The sequence below is a fragment of the Corvus brachyrhynchos genome, unplaced genomic scaffold (assembly GCF_000691975.1).
Source record: "Corvus brachyrhynchos isolate BGI_N302 unplaced genomic scaffold, ASM69197v1 scaffold101, whole genome shotgun sequence".
Taxonomy (NCBI): Eukaryota; Metazoa; Chordata; class Aves; order Passeriformes; family Corvidae; genus Corvus; species Corvus brachyrhynchos.
In genome coordinates, this window is record NW_008237239.1 from 17,141,097 (window position 1) to 17,159,827 (window position 18,731).

General features: G+C 37.1%; 1 protein-coding gene across 5 annotated transcripts in view; it reads left to right on the forward strand.

The window, feature by feature from the left end:
- The window catches only part of MARK1 (microtubule affinity regulating kinase 1), a 43,938-nt gene extending 25,982 nt beyond the window's left edge, over positions 1 to 17,956 (forward strand). For 2 of the 5 annotated variants that reach the window (XM_017730057.1, XM_017730061.1), the window contains 9 exons: positions 1,869 to 1,968; positions 2,618 to 2,730; positions 3,946 to 4,099; positions 5,206 to 5,399; positions 7,538 to 7,638; positions 9,784 to 9,942; positions 10,733 to 10,987; positions 13,740 to 13,784; positions 15,867 to 17,956. In XM_017730057.1, coding sequence (XP_017585546.1) covers positions 1,869 to 1,968; positions 2,618 to 2,730; positions 3,946 to 4,099; positions 5,206 to 5,399; positions 7,538 to 7,638; positions 9,784 to 9,942; positions 10,733 to 10,987; positions 13,740 to 13,784; positions 15,867 to 16,221 — 1,476 coding nt within the window. In that variant the 3' untranslated portion in view covers positions 16,222 to 17,956. The remainder of the gene's footprint in view (positions 1 to 1,868; positions 1,969 to 2,617; positions 2,731 to 3,945; positions 4,100 to 5,205; positions 5,400 to 7,537; positions 7,639 to 9,783; positions 9,943 to 10,732; positions 10,988 to 13,739; positions 13,785 to 15,866) is intronic. The other 3 variants (XM_017730058.1, XM_017730059.1, XM_017730060.1) reach the window with 3 other exon arrangements.
- Positions 17,957 to 18,731: the final 775 nt, after the last annotated feature.

Here is an 18,731-nt window from a genome sequence, read left to right on the forward strand (position 1 = left end):
TCTTTCCCTCTCTCCCGGTCTTTAATTCTTTTGCACAGTGTTGCTCTGAAGTTCCTCCAGAGCAGATTTAGGCTTACAGAATGTAATAAAATAATTTTGACACAGACAGGACTTGAGCCAGACGAGATTTTTATTAGATAGCTTTCCTAAAAACTGAGGAAAACTCATCAATAATGTCTAGTTGGTTGAAATTTAGTTTGGGTTGATGTTTAAGAAGTACAGTTTGGGTCAGATTTCTAAATATTCTGACCAAGGCTGCTGCTCTTTAATCAGCTGACTGAAAGCCCAGCAGAACTTAAACAAATGTAGTATTGATCCTGGAATTGGATTGTTTGTGTTGCTTCAAAATGCTTGATTGTAAGAGCCTGTTTAAGAGTTGTACAATAACTCAGTGTGCTTCTGAGATCATGTATTTAAAAGACAGAAGCTAGCAAAAATGTAGATATTTAACAGCTTGAAACAGAGTGGATTACACTGAACTCTAGATCTACCTACTGAAGAGACGTGAAAAACTAGGTGGGGATTTTCAGGTTTGCCTGTTAATTCAAGAAGGATCAAGAAAAGGAGGTAGAATTTGACTAGTGATTTCTGGCATCCACTTCATTGTGCTTAAACTTCTGATTTATTTAGCAGTATCTTTAAAAAATTGTGATTGCAGAGACTGCACAGTACTCTTTGGGGAGTCTCTTGTGTTCCTGCAAGGCTACAAATATGTAACCCAAGTCTGTTGTCAAGTAGACTCATGCTCTGTGTGTCAGAAATGCAGTATAGCATGTGTTCACAATCCCTCCCTCTTTATCCCACTCAAAAGCCAAAATATCAATTCCATCATAGATCAAATCCTTAAGTGTTATTGTCAGCAAAATGTTAATTAGCACAAAGTTCTCTATTGTTCTCATAGGGGTACAGCTATTGGGGTCTGTAATTTGGCAGCAGCACTACATACAAAGAATTTGGTTATATCAGTGGAAAATTGAGTCTTTGGCTCTTTGTGAGAAGTAACTTAATTTGGTGATTGCAAGGCATATTTGGAAGCTGTGGGAAACTTGATTTGCTGGCACTTGTTTCGTTCTTGTGTCCATGTAGTGAGCAGTATTAGCATCTGTCCCTGAAGAGACATGTGTGCCTGTTGCTGTAGGAGAGAAAATTATTTTAGCTGTTTAATATGCCCTTAAGGAGAAACTGTAATGGTTAGGGATTCCAGACAATCAATCTTGAAGGCCTATAAAAAGATCCAGGCCACAAGAGAAGGAAATTTTCCAAAGAAGGCAGGAGAAATTTTTGAAGTAAATAACTGCATGGCATAGAGAGAGTTAAGAGGCATTTCTCCCTCCAGCCAAACTGTGAACATATTTAGGTCAAGTGCAGTGAGAAGATCCATAGGAAAAAGTGACCAGTTGGCATCATGATCTTCAAACTAATGGCTTTAGGAAGCATCAGCACATTCCTGAAATATTCCTTCGTTTCTAACACGTCCTTTGCTATTATTTGAAGGAGCTCTTTATTGTGATAGAGTTGGTATTGCAGTACCATCTTAGGATGTTAACCAAGAGTAGGGCTTGAGTGTTGGTCATTGGGCAAAATGAGATAAGGAGACAGTGGAAGTGAAGGGTACAAAATGAAAGACTTCCAGTAGTTTTGCTGGTATTTTGGGACACGGGGATTATGTTGGGAAGGGTAAATAGGAGGAATGAACTTATGGAAACAAAAGGATGTGAAAGATAAAAGAAGAGTAAGATGTGAGGAGGAAAGGTATGAGGGATTCAGATTATTATGAACTTCAAATTGTTTTTCAGTAGACAAGCTAACACAAATGTAAAGGGGTGTGGTAAATGGCATATTGTCCTAAAGCTCTTTTCTTTCCTTAGCAAATCATGAAGGATCGGTGGATGAATGTTGGCCACGAAGAAGAAGAACTAAAGCCATATACTGAGCCTGAACCAGATTTCAATGACACCAAAAGAATAGGTAAGACCTTCAGAAGGATGTTGCATCTGATGGACACAGGCAATTTTATCTTGTAAGCCAAACTAAACTCGTATTGAATTTGACCTACAATCTTATCATACAAGTAAAATACATTCTTTTTATTTAAATGAGAAATTCCATTACAATGGCCTCCTTATAACTACTTTTGTGACTTCACTGAGCTGACATCAATCTACAAGCACAGCAGAAGACAAATAAAACTGAGCTGACATCAATCTACAAGCACAGCAGAAGACAAATAAAACTACAGAATTTAACAGACTGAAGGAGACAGATTTTTGTTATGAGGGCAACACTTCTTGCCTGCTGTGGTTAGTGGCAGTTACTGTTTTGGCCCAGTAGCTATTCATAGTTTCTATTTGCCAGTGATTTATTTGTTTGACATTGAACATTGTATAAGTTAGTTAAGAATTGTATAATGTAGTTGGCAGTTTTTATGATGAAAATAACAATGAAAGAGAGGAGTTTGTAGCATTTTCTATTTTGCACAGGAAAGAAACCTCAATGGCTTGAGCTGAATCTTAGTTACTTTAAATTATAAAGCTGTTTTTCTATTTTCACTGTTCTTAAGTTGTCAGTAAACCCAAACACTTATTCTGCTGATGTATCTGGCTCTTTTTACTTTTAGACATTATGGTCACAATGGGCTTTTCAAGAGAAGAAATCCATGAATCTTTAGTAAACCAAAAGTATGATGAAGTCATGGCTACTTACCTGCTTCTAGGTAGAAAACCACCTGAAGTAAGTGCTGCTTACATTTTCTGTTTTGGCCTTTATATGTTGCTGAGTTTAATGATGTTTTTGTTAATTATTTTGTAACTTTTTTTTTTAATGTGCTTGATAACTTATTAATGTGTTTCCCTTTTCATATCTTCTTGGATATCTTGTTAGTTCCCATATGAAGAAATAAATCTTAAGTATGTTCGTGTTTGCTTGTAAATATGTTGAATTGCTTTTTTAAAAAGCTGGCTGTTAATCTGAAGTGCCATGACTACTTCTTGTCATGTATTTTCAGTTAAAATCTGAAATAGTTAGTAGCAGTTATTTTTCTGGCTACTCAGATGTGACATCCTTTATTTCTCAGAAATGTGTTTATCCTTTCTCACTTACATACTGTTTTATAGTGTATTTAATTATTTAATAAGTTACTGCATTGCAGTCATTAATAAATTTGTGGCAGAAAGTCTTGTGATTGTTTTGGAACCTAGAAGGATCTGTACATCTTTCAGGACCACATGGATTTTTCAAGAAATCAGAGACCAAGGCTTTCTTTTTGAAATTATCTTTTCCTGCTGCTTTGTTGGCGTTCCTTCAATTCCAAGAAAGTGTAGATCTGATATGTGCATCCTTGAGTGAATTTTCTCACATCTCTGAGCCAGAATTCCCTTGTGATGGTAGAGCATGGAGGGAATCTGTCTAAAATCATTTTGGCTCAAATTGCTTGGAAGAGGATCTTTGTCTTTTCCTCTGCTCTTACATAGAACTTACACTTCTTAGATATGAACAAATCAGTGCCTGAGTTGCAGACCTTATAAAGATGTTTTGAAAGCCATAAAGAATCCTTTAGTCAGTACTTGCTTTTTTAGTCCTTCTGACTCAGTCCAATGCATTTTAAAATTGTGCTGGAGCTATGAATGCTCCTGGGCTTTAAAATAAAAAAGGCAGGGAAAGCCATTCTGTGGCTTAGGTTTTAAAATAGCACAGTTTTTGTTTCTGTCAAGATTCTTCTAATTTTGTTTTGAGCATTCATTAACTACTTAGCTTTAGCTATGTGTTTTTAAAGCACATTAAACACAGATAAAGCGATAAAATTAATCTTGAAGAATATTCAACTCTGGATGCAATTTTAAATTTAAAGAAAAAAGCCTTTGAATGGAACTTTTTGCTTTATAATGCCATGAAAGTACCAGTAGTGTTGAATTTCATTTATGATTTAAAAACCTGTTTTTCTTGTAGTTTGAAGCCGGTGATTCCTTGTCCAGCAGCAACTTGGGTCAAAGGTCTCGTCCCAGCAGTGACCTCAACAACAGCTCAGTGCAGTCCCCCGCTCACCTGAAGGTCCAGCGGAGCATCTCCACCAACCAGAAGCAGCGGCGGTTCAGTGATCATGGTGGGATAACGTTCCAACAAGGAAACTTACAGACACAGCTTAGTGGGAATGGGCAGTGTTTTGTGAAGCTGGCAGGGCCCCCACTCTGTGCATTTGCTGTGTGTGATGTGTCCTGCTGTCTGTGATGTGTCTCTGTATGAATGCTTCCGTGGTAAATCTGGATCCATGCACCTCACCAGTTTAATTCTTTGGATTTGTTACTTGGTTTATCTTCTAAATGAGAACAGTGAGGGTGTTTGCTGGTTAGGAACTAATGTCAGCTGTTGGTCTGGATAACCTCAAGGGCAGCAAACCAATTGTTTTGTCATTACATTTGGTTGTGGGGCCAAATTGTTTGTTTCCAAAAGACAACAATTTTACCAAGTATCCAGGAAACATTTTCAGGTGAAAATGCTTCTGTCAAAAAGGAGTACATATTTAAAACATTAAATGAAAGATGATTCTTTTTTCCTCAGCTGTCAAATTGCTATAAATATTTCTAAAATGTTTCGCCCTTTTCTCTGCCTCATTTACATTATAGTTTTCTGCATTTTTTTCCTAAAAATAGTAACCAATGTGAAAATTGTTAGCTGATGTGATTTTATTTGAAAGGAATGTAAAAGTCTACTGACGGAGGAGTTTTCCCAAAACACTTTAAAGAATGGTGAAAGGAAAAGAATTGTGATATTTTCCAAGTATAAACATGCTTGTAAACAAAGTAGTCCTAGGGTTTTCAGGGGAAAACAGTTTTTCATAGTATTTAGAGGAAAAGGTATCCAGTAAAAAGTACTAAAAAAAATTTGGAAAATGTCATTTAATTCCTTTTTTCATAATATGGTGTAAATTGCATGGATTTAAAATGAGAATTAAAATGCTCTTCTAGGTTTTACATATTGATGTGAAATGGGAAGTAATTCTGAACTGCAAATTGGTAGTGGAGAGAGAGTGGGTAGAAAGAACACAGGCTGTCACAGCTCGATTTAGTAGGTTGGTCTGTGTGCTGAGTTTGCCGTCAGAGTTGTTCAAATGCTTTTTTTGGACTCGGGGAATTATATTTAGACTACTTTGGCCAAGAAAAATGCAGTGATTATTTTTAGATATTTATTAATTCTATTTTTATTTGGCAGTTGGCCCTTCGATTCCTCCTGCTGTGTCATACACAAAAAGGTCTCAGGCAAATAGTGTGGAAAATGAACAGAAAGAAGACTGGGACAAGGATGTCTCACGCAAACTTGGCAGCACTACAGTGGGATCCAAAGGAGAGATGGCTGCAAGTCCACTTGTGGGTCCAGAAAGAAAGAAGTCAAGTGCAGTTACCAGTGTGAGTTGGGTGTGCTTCTGGCTTGTTATATTTACTTTTCCCTTTTTAAAAAAAATGTGCAGCACAGGGTTACTACAGACATAATGGGTATGGAATAAGCCACTGAGTCTATTTCTGGTAACTTTTACTGGCAGACAGAAATAGGCTACAGTGGATGCCTTTTAAAATAAACCTTGCCCTTCCCCCCACAACTTTACTTTTTCTAACACTAACATAACAGTAAACATGAGAATGTCTGCACTTGGGCAAACTTCAGTTTCTGTCAAGAAAAATACTGGATATTTAAGGAAAGAACATAAGAATGGAGCCAATATGGAGTGCTCTTTTTCTGGTTTCTAATGCTTGTCTATCTACAAAGAAGTCAAGGGGCTTCTAAATCAGAGATTTCATCTGATTAATCCTATATAATATCTCTGATGAACTTTCTCTGTAAATTTGGTAGCTTGGTTTTCTGAAACCATGTCATTTTGGACTTCAGAAATGGGGTGAGATGAGGGGGAACAACCCACTTGTTCCCTGGTGCATGTGCCTGCTGATGATACGATTTACAGCCTGGCTGTTGCATTAAGAAACTGAACTAGCAAATGAATAATTTCTTAATGCTTCTGTTGTGATACTTACAGTTCTGTAAACTGCTATCATATTACTGCCTCAAACACCTTTGTTCCAAATAAGAGTCTGTCTCTTCTAATGTGAAAGCATCTACTTTGCCTTGTGGTAATTCCTGTGCAGTTGTATTGGTGTTCAGGATTCGCAGTGAAAAAGTACTGCATGGTGTTTAAACAGCTACTTAGGAGCAAGAGTTCGTGTGGGGAGAAAAAAATCGGCATGAATCATGATTTAAGATTCAAGTATATTTTGTGCTGTTTAGGAGACATGATCTATTAAATACAAAAATTCTTGCCATCTTTTAGTACAGTAGACTGGCAACAGGAGTTCTCATTGTCCTTTGGGATTCTGTGTGCTCCCATCTTGGATATTCTGGAAAGATGATGTACATTTCTACTAGAATTTTGTGAAAGTAAAGTAAATGCTGAAGTTCATTTAACCCCTAATGTTCTGTAGGCTGTGTCTGCAATACATCTGAATATGCTTTAAATATGTTTTTTTTTAATTTTAAATGGAGTTGTTGTCTCCCCACCCCCCCCAAGAGTCTTTGAAATTATGGCTTTGTGGATTGCATGCAGGAACTCTGAGTCTTGTAAGATGAGATTTCATATCTGAGCTCTTCCAAAACTACGCTGCCCCAAAGCTGATTAGAGTAATGTGTGGTACAAGCTGATATGTCACAAGCATTTCTCTGCTTTGTGAGAACTAATTAAATGGAGTATCTTTGCTATGAAGAATGAGAAATTGATTTACTTGCTAATGGCAGCTTCAATATGCATGCATTTTTAGCTCTGTTACTATTTTGGGGACTTTGAAAGGCTTTGTGATGGGCATGATTAGGGAATATTGGTGTCTGATATTACAATAGTAATTCAAGGTTGAGCAGCTTACACAGCTACTGAATATTTTTGTTTGAAACCTCAAACATTTAAAATTAAAAAGGCTAATTTAATGTGGATAATTTAAAAATATTTTTGTGTATCTTTTGGGGTAATGTATTTGTAGCTACAAGACATATTTGCCATGTTATCTGCATCATAATTTCTGGGTTGACTGGCACACAGTGATAGTATTTCCATTTTCCTCTTGAAAGCTCTTTTGACAGGGGCAACAAACTGGAGCCCTTATTGGAAAATCATGCTGTGCAGGAAAGCCTTTCAGCCAGCCACAGGTGTGTTCTCTGGGATCCTGGTTTGTTTGATCCCAGGGACGAATAATACAGGAACACAGTATGTGGGAATTGCATAATAACACTTTCTAAAGCATGTGTCAGCAAAATTAAACTTCCTTGTGTTCTCTCAGTGTATACTCAATAGTGCAGTAATGAGATGGTGAATGAGCTATTGGAAAAAACAGCTGATGATATAAAGGATTTATGTTGACAGATTGACTTAGTACATTTGAAAGCATTAACAATACACATAAGTGGCTGAAATGCTAAGTATTCTTCCAATGCTTAGATTTTTGTACAACATGATATACAGTAGAAGAAAGTATTTAATTTAACTTTAGTCTTAATTTCCTTCTAGAATAACGTGTTTTCTGGTAGTGGAATGACAAGGAGGAACACTTACGTTTGTGAACGTTCTTCAGATCGCTATTCTGCAATACAGAATGGGAAGGACAACAGGTATTGTTCAACTTTCCTTGTTTATTGGTTTGAGTACAAGAAGTGAGGCACAGAAGACACAGGTTATGCAATTAATCCATACCATTATGAATCACAGTGTGAAATACGTGAAGTCCAAGTGTATGTTTTCATCTTCCACTGCTGCTGCTTTGTGGCGACTTTTTAAGCTATGTGTCAGGCAGCCTTTGCTTCTTTTTATGGCATTACATTGATTACTGAGGGTTGTCTTCCGACACAGGATGGAGTAACTGTGCTAATAACTAATTGCTAAGTGGGCAGTTATGCTGTGGAGAGCTTGAGATGGATTACTCTGACAGTGTAGCCTGATCCTTTTTCATTTCCCCCAATCACTCAAAAAGCTGAAATGGTTAAAATTTGTCAATTGTTTTCAATATAAGTTTTTGGCCTAAATAATATTTTCATGGTGATGGTAACCCATTTGTGTCTTTTGTGGGATGACAAGCTCAGTTTAGTATGTTTTGTTAAGTAGTATTGTGTTTAACACTGCCAATTAGTCTTTTTAAAAATCTTTTGTTCATCCCTGGTGTTACTTAACTCCTGTACTTGACTGAAAAATAAAATACTGACTTTACTGGAGAATAATAAAAATACAATTTTGTTTTTAGATTCAAAGAGCAGGTCTTACTCTGGTGCTTTTGAAGTTATTCAAATACAACAGTTACTGTAAAATGAACAAAAAAATTCATAGCACGAAATAGCATAATCTAGTAAACTAGTTTTCTTTTGTTTTCTGTCATAGTGTTTAATTTTTTAATGATGCATACAATTTTGGAAATAAGAGAACTATAGGGTTGTTCAGCTACAACAAAATGATGAGCTGTGGAACACAAAATACAACTATTTAATTAAACACTTAGAATTAGTTTTCTGCTTTCTAATGTACTTCCTTAAATCACTTTAATTTCAAATTACTGGATGGGTGCTTTCAAAAGTGTCTTCCAGTAGTTTTGTGTATAGTTTCAAATATTTGAACAAGGGTAGTAATCCATTTTTGAAAAGAAAGAAGGTAATGTAGTTTTTAGATAGAGGGTTAAAATATATATTACAATATTTTTTCTGATCTCACAAAGATACTTTTCTTTCAAGAGGTTTAATGCATGAAACACTATAAAGAGAAGGGATTTTTTCAAAGTTTTTCATTTTACAGTTCAATTTTTCTAGTGTTGAAAGATTCTTAATCCCTGTTCCTTTCATGAGTACAGTGAAAATTGTGCCCAGTTCTTAAAGCATATTCTGAAAAATGAGGAAGAATTTTCTTTTGAGTTGTATTATTTGCCTTTCCTACAAGATGTGTGTTGCAAATGAATTTGGATTGGGTGTAGCTGAATGTCTTGTGTCATCGAATTGTTCATCTGAAATCGTTACCTCTTTGCTACAGATATTATTTGGCTGTGGGACTCCAGTTGCTAATACATTATTAATGCAATTTCACTTATGCTTGTAAAGGCAAAGCTGTATTTTGCCTTAATTCGTTTGACTTTTGTTTTAAAAATTAATGGCACAATAGTTTTGCCACTACTTCCATCTTTCTTGCCACTTAAGGAAGGAGAAATAAAAGTACTGGTAGAAGGAACTGTACTTTGAAAGGGTTGACTCAGCCCAGCAGTGTCTGGGATAGTCCAGAGGAGAAGGACAAATTGGTCCTTTAAAAACCAGTCACTTCTAAGTGATAATGTGACAGCAGTTCCAAATGTTTCAAGTTTTAGATGTTTGTTTTAACTGTAAATAAGGGTATTCACAAAAGGAGTTTATTTAATCAATCTGTTTAAGTCTTTGTGAATTTCTTTTTCAGTATTTTTTATTATGTCCTTGTATTCTTTGTAGTCTTTCTTCATTACTTTGAATAATGTGTGTGTAAGCTTTAAACTTGGGAGGAATGAAAAGGCCTAATTTAGCATATATGGAGAATTCATTTATGGATGAACATAATTCTCTCAGAATTCTGTATTCTTTACTTTAACTGATTAAGGCAGCCTGGTCACTCGGTCTTCTGTTTAATTAAACAGCACTGCTGAGTTCTAAAAGAAGAAATGAGTTGTTTTCTCTTTTTTAAGGGGTTTTACACTAACCTTTCTTTTCCCTTGTCATTTGTCCATCCCTGCTGCCTTGCTGCCATGGCAAAAGCCTGACAGAAATGTCTGCAAGCAGCACATCCTCCGCAGGCTCTGCAGTGGCCTCTGTCTCCACGCGCCCTCGGCATCAAAAGTCTATGTCTGCCTCTGGTCACCCTATCAAAGTCACACTGCCAACCATCAAAGATGGTACTGAAGCTTACCGACCAAGGTAACAGATTGATGGGTGTTTCTTCATTGCTGTGCACTTCAGAAATGCCGTTGTTCAGTTCATGATAGACCTCAAAGTGTTTGTAATCCAGTCAAAACTGCCACGTTGTGTACTGGTTTTAAACTTGCTCAAGTATTGTGGGTATTACAGATGATTTAAGCCTGGTTTTGTTCATGGCACACGTTTGCATACAGTTAAAAAAGTTCCTTGACTGCCTCCCTCTGGAAACTTCTGGAAAACTTAAGTAGTTAAAAATCTGACTACTTAAGATGGGACCGTGCAATGCAGGCCACCATAAATTGAAATTAAATACTGGAATGTTAACCTCTCTGATTTATAGGTTGCTAAGCTCATTGGTGTCTAAAAGCACTGCAGTATAGTTGTTCTTACTATTAACTGCCTGAATAGCTTTATACACTTATTTCTGTCAGGTTATGACTGAAGAAATACCCATTAAGTTTTTTGGGAGTGCTTGTGTTAAGGGTGTTAATGAGCATGTTTTTCCAGAAGAGAGCTGGGAACATTTCAGGTCCCACCACACTTTTCTACCTTTTTCCTTTGTCCTATAATCTGTGTATACTTTACCAGCTCTAATACTTGAGATAGAAATAATCAAGAGATATTCATTGTAAAATCAAACTGAGTATGAATCATAAAAGCAAATCAGTAGCACATTCAGTTTTTAAAAAGAATCAAGAGCAGGGTTTCTTTCCTGTCTTTGAGAAACAGTTGTCATGTAGGAGGGCTTTTAGCCTAGTCTTTCTCGTTATTTATGCTTCTGTTTTCCCAGCAGTGCAACTCAAAGAGTGCCTGCTGCCTCCCCATCTGCTCATAGCATTAGCACTACCACTCCAGACCGGACCCGCTTTCCCCGGGGCAGCTCCAGCCGCAGCACTTTCCACGGGGAGCAGCTGCGGGAGCGGCGCAACGCCACCTACAATGGCCCGCCCGCCTCGCCGTCCCACGAGACCGGCGCGTTCGCACACGCCAGGAGGGGCACGTCCACTGGCATCATCAGCAAGATCACCTCCAAGTTTGTCCGCAGGTTGGTACCTCACGTTTTAAGAGAAAACAAAATTAGAGAAGCCCAGCCTGTAACCAGGGCTTTAGCTGCGAAGTCTTTGACAGTTTCCAGTGTAACTCTGAAGTGAATATAAATTTAGTTAGAGTGCTGCTTGGTTGGTGTGTTCCTTCCTGCATCTGCCTTGTTTCACTTCTCTGTACGTATTGTAACCATTGTTTGAGCAGCTATTCTGCTTCTTTATCTTACAGGAGCAAGAGAACGCTGCTCAAAAGGGGCTTTTGCTCTTGTTTCACAGCTATGATACAATTAAATTAAAATCAAATTAGTTTGAATACTGGAAACAGTGACTTCAAAATGAGTCATTATTTAGTGTTAACAATATCTTACTTTTTTAATTGGATGCAGTTTGTTGCAAGGGCTATATTTACAATCATTTTATTGCTGTCCTTAAAAGGAATAGGTATTCACAAGTTATTTCAGGTAATTCTTAAATCTGTGAATAAATGAGAAGTTAGAAGCAGGCAGAAGTCTGGAAGTGTGGAAATAATAGTATTTCAGTATCATACAGCCTGTTGTTCTATGTCACCAACTTCTTCAAATGTAAGTTCAGGTTTCTGAAAGAAGTAAACCCACACATCCTGGATCTTCATTCATTCCTTTGATGATGCTAACAGCAATAAAACTGTGAGGAGAGGTGCTGAGAAAGATTTTCAAATACTGTGTTTAATATCAGGTGACTGTTGACTTAGAAGTCACAAGAGCCTTCCCAAAAGGGGACTTAATTTTTCAGTTTGCCTCTTTCTACCAGTGATTTATCTATTAATTTTCAATCCTGTTTATGGATGTGTCCATAGTGCATTATTCTCAGCTTTACAACACAATTATATACTGGAAATTTCTCCTTCTCTTGCAGAGAATGCAAGAGGAGGGCTGTTATGCCCTGAATCCTATCACTTGTGTGTAGGGGGAAAAAAAAAGATCAATTCAAAGTTAGGTTAAGCTAGTAGTTGCAAATTTATAGGTAAAATATCATGAATTGTACAAGGCAAGAGGAGAGAGAAAGCTGGAAATGGAGTGATGTTCCTCACAAAATTGATTTCACCTGGCAAGCTGATAGTGCATCAGTGTGTGCCTAAATAATACTTCCTATGAAGACCTAAAGAAAAGTATATGAATTATTTTCTTTTTCCAGAAACCTGAACATACAGGACTATGATCATCTGTTATTGGTATCTCCAGCACTTACATAGTAGCAAGGAGAGAATTGTTCTCTGATTTTAAAGAGGAAAAAAAGTTAGTCAACTGTTGTCAGTGTAGATTTCTAAATGAGAAGAAAGGTATTTTCTGTTGAGTAACTAATCAACCTCAAGAGCACAGGCTGCTTTTTTGTGTAACAGCTCCTTGTTATTTGCAAGGAATGGTATATTGAATTTTTTTAAGAGTTAGATCAAAGAAATAATATCTTCACTATCTTAAACTACAATATTAAAATAACATTTTGGACTATATGTTTAGAATTAAGATATCTTAAATTGCTGTATTGTAAATTTATCTTTATTATAGAAGGTTTTATACAATTTCCTAGTATGTTTTGTACTGTTAAAAGTATATTTTGTCATGGCCCTATAGGGTGTGTGTTTGTTTTGTTTCTGGTGATGGTGGGGTGTTTTGATGTGTTCTTATTCTTTTTAATTTGGGTTGTTTGAGACTTAATGACTGGGGATTATGTGGGTGGAGGTCCAGGGGGTTATTTTTTTGCTGTTCTTTGAGTTGGATCACATAACTTTTAACTTCTATACTGTTCAGGAAATAATGGTTTAAAGCATACTTTGACTAGAAGGTGTCATGAAAGACTTTTTTTACTAACTTTTGACAAGGGTAAATGCCTTTTCTGGTAAGTATATAAAATAAATACATAATGAGAATGCTTAGTGAATAGGGTATTGAAGTATTTTGAATCAATGGTTTATGTCAAATGATACTTCCCTGGTGTTAGTTACTAAAGTATTTGTGTTTTGAAGGTATTACATTAATCAGCTAATTGCAATTAGGTGCCAAAATGTTGGTACAGCAGCACTAGGAACATACCTAGGTGGCTTACACAGTCTGGGGATATGTTTCAAGTTGCTTCATACTAAAAAAGACATAATATAAAACAGTTCCTTGCAAAGCACAGCTCTAATGCAACAAGTTAAAGATATATTTAATCTTGAGCTCTGTGGTAATCTCACTGGAGTCAGTGTAACAGCTGATTTGCTTAAAGTGAAGCCGATGTTGAAGTAACCTTCGTGAACTGGGCTTCAAGCATTTGGTCTCACAAACCCTTAGGCACATCTTATTGTTAATTGCTTGAGTGTGCTTAAGCATGGGCTTGTCTCAAAGTGCTTTCAGGACTGACATACAAAGGCCTGACCCACAGGGGTGCAGAGTGGAGCCCCCCGGACCACCTTGACGAACTGCTCCTCTGTGCTTGCTGGAATTACATGTGGCCATTGCTCTGTCTGCAGTAGGTTCAGAACAACATGTTAATTTTGCCATCAGTTGGGGAAAAAATAAAACAATTACATGTCAGAGCTGAAGAAAGCTAAGGTGTCATAAAGGGAAACTAAAATTACAGCTGTGAAAAAATACTTTAAACAGTATTAGGCTTGACATTATTATACTGATTTTTTTTTTTTTGTCAGTAGCTATTTAACATTGTTCTAGGTGTAGGTTTTCTTAACTTTTATTTTTCACCTTTATCATTGAATCTCAACCTTAACTTTGTTTTGAGGGATCCAAGTGAAGGCGAAGCCAGTGGCAGAACTGACACCTCAAGGTGAGGAGTCACTATTAATACTTCGCTCCTAGGTCTTTCGAATCAAGTGATTTCTTAAAGCCTTTTAATCAGGATGTAAAAGAGAATAGTGCTTAAGTATTCTGTATTTCAAAAATGTTTTCTATTTGGGGGGAGGGGGTCTTGGTGAGGTCCTTTATATCCCTCATTTCTGCTTTCTTGCGAAGTATTTAATATAAACCTTTATGTGTGTTCCTTTGAATAATAAAGCCCCCTGTAGGAGTTAACCAATCCTTCAGGCACTTAAAATCATGTTTTGACTTACAAATATTTAATGGTGTTTACTTTTGGTTTCAGTGGACAGTGTAAATACTTCGTGTGTCTGTGTGTATATATGTACCTATTAAATTTTTACTATAGTTACATACTGTGCTCATTACTAAAGCTGCTACTTGCCGTAAGTAAACACCTTATAGTCCCTGAGAAATGAATGTCACTTGCTCTGAGAAATAAAGCAAGTGACATTCAGACAAAAGGGGTGGTGACCGCCAAATATTGAATTTCTGTGGCAGCCACTGTACACAAATCTACAGATGCTTTGTTAGCAATAAAACATTCCTTCATATGCTCATTTTCCAGTATATCTGCTCTTTTGCCATGTTTCAGCATTTGGCTCTGCATTTTTGGTGTGCTTAAGCACAGTGCATACCTCCTTATTTTTCTGCTCTCTAATGAACAGGCATTGTAGTTTGCATTCATTCTAAACTGGTCACTTACAGAAGGTATTGATTTAGTTTTCAAAACAGAAAGCCTCTATTAAAAAAAAAAAAAATAAACAGCACGTTCTTACCAGGATACACTGTATATAACACACAATGCATTTATCTAAGTTAGCCCTTTTCAATTCAGAGTCTATTAGCTGTCAAACTCTTGGATGTGGAAAGGGAAAAGAGACTGAGTGTTCAAGTGAAGTGTAAAGTTGCTTTCAGCTCTTGCTTTCATTCTCTAGCTTTCTCTGCTTTTTGTCATCCTACAGTGTCTGTTTTGGGCTAAAGTCATTTGAGATCTTATCCCTGCTTTATCCTTTGATATCAGTGTGGTTCTCTGGGGGTCACACAAAGTCAAATTAAAAGTGCTTGTTTTGACTCCTCTCTGCATAATGACTGTTTATACACTCAAAATGAGTGCAGCACCTTTCCCCAGTGATGGCTGGGGAGGCATCAGCATCAGGAGTACCTGTGGCACAAACAGATACAGCTGACCGTGGAATTACTTTAAAATAATTAGTGCTGGTTCTCAAAATGTTTTCTGTAATGGAACAAGTAATCTGTTTGATAAGGAAGCATCAGACTAAGAGCATTAATTGGAATTGCTCCCTTGCTGTTTTGTCCTTTATCAAATAAAATACTTTGTGTCTGTATTTGTAAAATACACGTCGCTGTTTCTTATGCGTAAAAGCTGGTGGCTGTGTACTCAAGTGGTGACTAACAGGCTGTTTACAACCAAATTACAGTCCAAAATTCTGCCTCATCAGTTAAAATAAAACATGTTATTATAAGGTCTTTTGACACAGAGAGAGGTCAAAAATCTAAGCAAGTACAAAACGGGGGGAAGGCAGAAAAGAGGGGAGGGAATTAACTAAAGACTTGTGAATTGCAGGGTGGGATTTCTTCCTCTGCTGCTTTTACAGTATGATTTCTGCTTCAGGATTGTGTCCCTCAACTTCAGTTTTGTTGGTGTATGGCATGCTCCAGATCATGAAATCAGCAGAACTTCAGTCATGCTTTTACATAGATTCCACTCTCTTTGGAGCAGTATGGAGTAAAGTGTGTCTGCTGCAGTTACCATTGCACATGTTGTCATCAGAACATTGTAGAGCAGGGGTTTCCAAACTTGCTTTGCTGTGTGCCACCACTGTGGCACGGTGCTGTGCTGAGCACATGCGTGCAGCATGTGGGGCAGGACTGTTCCAGCAGTGTCCATCCAAATCCCTGAATTGGCTCGCCCATGACTCATGGCATCTCAATGGCAGTTTAGAAACCCCTGTTCAAGAACTGTATTTCTCTTCATCTCTCTCGACTACACTGCTTTGGTTTTGACTTGGCTGTATGTCACTTGTTCCAGGAGTGTTTCTGGGGAGCCTAAAGACAGAGAGAAGGAGGATAGCAAAGATTCAAAGCCACGCTCCTTGCGGTTCACGTGGAGTATGAAGACCACAAGTTCTATGGACCCGAATGATATGATGAGAGAGATTCGGAAAGTGTTAGATGCTAATAACTGTGATTACGAACAAAAAGAGAGGTTTTTGCTCTTCTGTGTCCACGGTGATGCACGACAAGACAGCCTTGTTCAGTGGGAGATGGAAGTCTGCAAACTGCCACGATTGTCGCTCAATGGAGTTCGCTTCAAGAGAATATCTGGGACTTCTATTGCATTTAAGAACATTGCATCCAAGATAGCAAATGAGCTTAAGCTGTAAAGAGAACCTAAATTCTTTGGGATCAGGGAAGATTCATACATGATCTACACTTTGAATGTACTGGTTTTGCCTAATGTGATTGGCCTGTGAAACTTCCCATGTAGAAATTGCCCTTATTGCAATAAGGTTATACATAGTTATTCAGAATTGTAAAGTTAAATCCAGTATGACCTATATTAAATAACTGTAGCTAAAGAAGTTATGTTCACATGTACAGGTAAGTATATAGAGCATTCTGTTCATTTTATGTTCATAGAGTTGTATAATAAAAAGATGACTGCTTAAATTCAGATCTTGTATAGTTGTCTAGATTTCTGCACAGAAATGTATGTTTGATGCTTTGAGTTGGAAAAGTTCTTCCCTATCATTTACATTTTTGGTGGGTTTTATAAGTCTTACCTCTACCATGCGTTTTTTAAAAAACTTGTGTCCTGAGTCAAATGCACAAAACTAGTTTTCACAACTGTAGCATGACCATTTTTAATTATTTAAAAATTGTTCATGAGTTGAACCAAAAGTCAATGAATAATTGGCTTTTGTTCTACATGAGACTGTTCCTGCTTATCTTTGGCTCTTTTCCTTGTTATTGGACAGTGTTTAGTTAAAAAAAAGAGACAAACATGTTTACAGTGTTGGCACTTACAGTTTAGAAACTTTGTTCTGCCTTTGGCCAGCTCTGAGCTGTGGGGGAACAGAAACCGGGCATAAGTGATTTCTGTCTGCAAATTCCAATTCTTATTCCCATGGCCCATTAATAAATGTAGCACCAAAATGGAGAACCGGAATTATTTGAATATCTTGGTGTAAAATATCACTTATTTGCTGCCTTCAGAATACTACAAATTCCATTTTATGGAAATATATTAACATTGGGACTGTTTAATAGCACAAGATAATCTGAAGTGTTGACCAATTGTGTAAGTTAATAATACCACCTCAGGAATTAGCTTGGCTTTTGGAACATGTGCCCCAAAGAGTACATGCAATTCCACATAATATTTTACAGCTAAACATACATTGTTTATAATGATAAATTGTTGATTTATGCTTTTGTGGTTGTACAGTTTGTTCCCATGTAACCTGTTTGTGTTTAATATTTTACCAGATTTCTTGTATTTATTCTACATCATTATGCCTGTAATGTGCAGCTTTGTAATTAGGCACTTGCCTACAGAAAAGAAAAAAAAAAACAGCCCCACTTTTTTTTTCCTTCATAATTAATGATTATAAACTATGTAAAACCACTAGTACTGGTACATTTTAATACTTGTTCTTTTGTACTGAATTAACCATAGAGGTTGGTTGTGCAATGTTATTTAATGTCGTAATTACTGTAATATCAACATATGGGCCCCATCTGCACACTCTTGTGAAGAATAGAAAGTTCATTAAGAAATTGTCACTTTAAAAAATAAAAACTAAAAAAAAAGCTGTGGTAAACTCTGTAACCCTAAGTTAGAAAGCTGTAAGTGTAGTAAATGTGCCATTCTCTAATGGCTTCTTGACCGAGATGGACTTTACATACTGTACTGTGATGTAGCTTTCCTATGTAACAGTTATGTTCGGAAATGGGCGTGTATTGTTGCCTTAGAAAAAGGGTGGTGTTTGGAAAGAAAGAACTGTAGCCCCTTTTCTTTTTTTTATCTGATGTTCATTGAAACAAAATCTGATGCAAGTCATCTTGATTCACTGGTGCACTCTATTAAAACTTACTTGAACAGTTCTCATACTAAAATACTTGTTGTTTGCCCTTTATAAAATCATTACTGCAGGTAGCAAAACAGTTTAAAGGTGCATAGGCTCCATCTTCAGCACAGTGTGAATGCAGGATTAGGATTGCATGGGTTCAAGTGGTCCTGCACTGTTCAGAAACTGTCAGTGGTTTAGCATTAATGGATATCCAGGAGCTTTTACAGGAGTTCACCAAAAATCAGCCTGGGGAGGAGAGGGGTGTGTGTCTGCCCAATTTACCCATAAATGTCTATAAATGCTCGATTTTTCTTTAAAATACACAACTAAAATGTAACCATGATGCTAATCTAAGATAATGTATGAACTTGGTCATGAAACAAAACCTTTTGCCTTTTCAGAAGGTTCAGTGGAAAAAAAATATAGGTCATGCTGTGAGACAGTAGATTAAGTACTTAGGAAAGCTTCCTGCTTTACAGGCGCTGTTTTTCCATGGCTAACTTTGCCCTAGATTGTCGCTGGTTTTCACCACTCCATAGAAGCAGAGATGCAGCAAAGTTCCATAAAACACAGGTAGCTTTTCCAGAGGACAGAGCTGATAGATTTTAGTTCAACTCTCCCATGAAATGTGGCGCTGCCAGTTTAATGTTTATATATCAGTGTAGATTGCAAATGGTGTTCTGTCCAGTGACTGCCAGTAGTGTGAAACCTCCCTGATTCCTAAACCCTGCTGCCCTCCTTCTTTTACCTTGCTGGAGGATGAGCTCTCACCCACCTAAGGCTCTCCATAGCAAATACCCCAGGAGCTTCCTAAAGGCCAC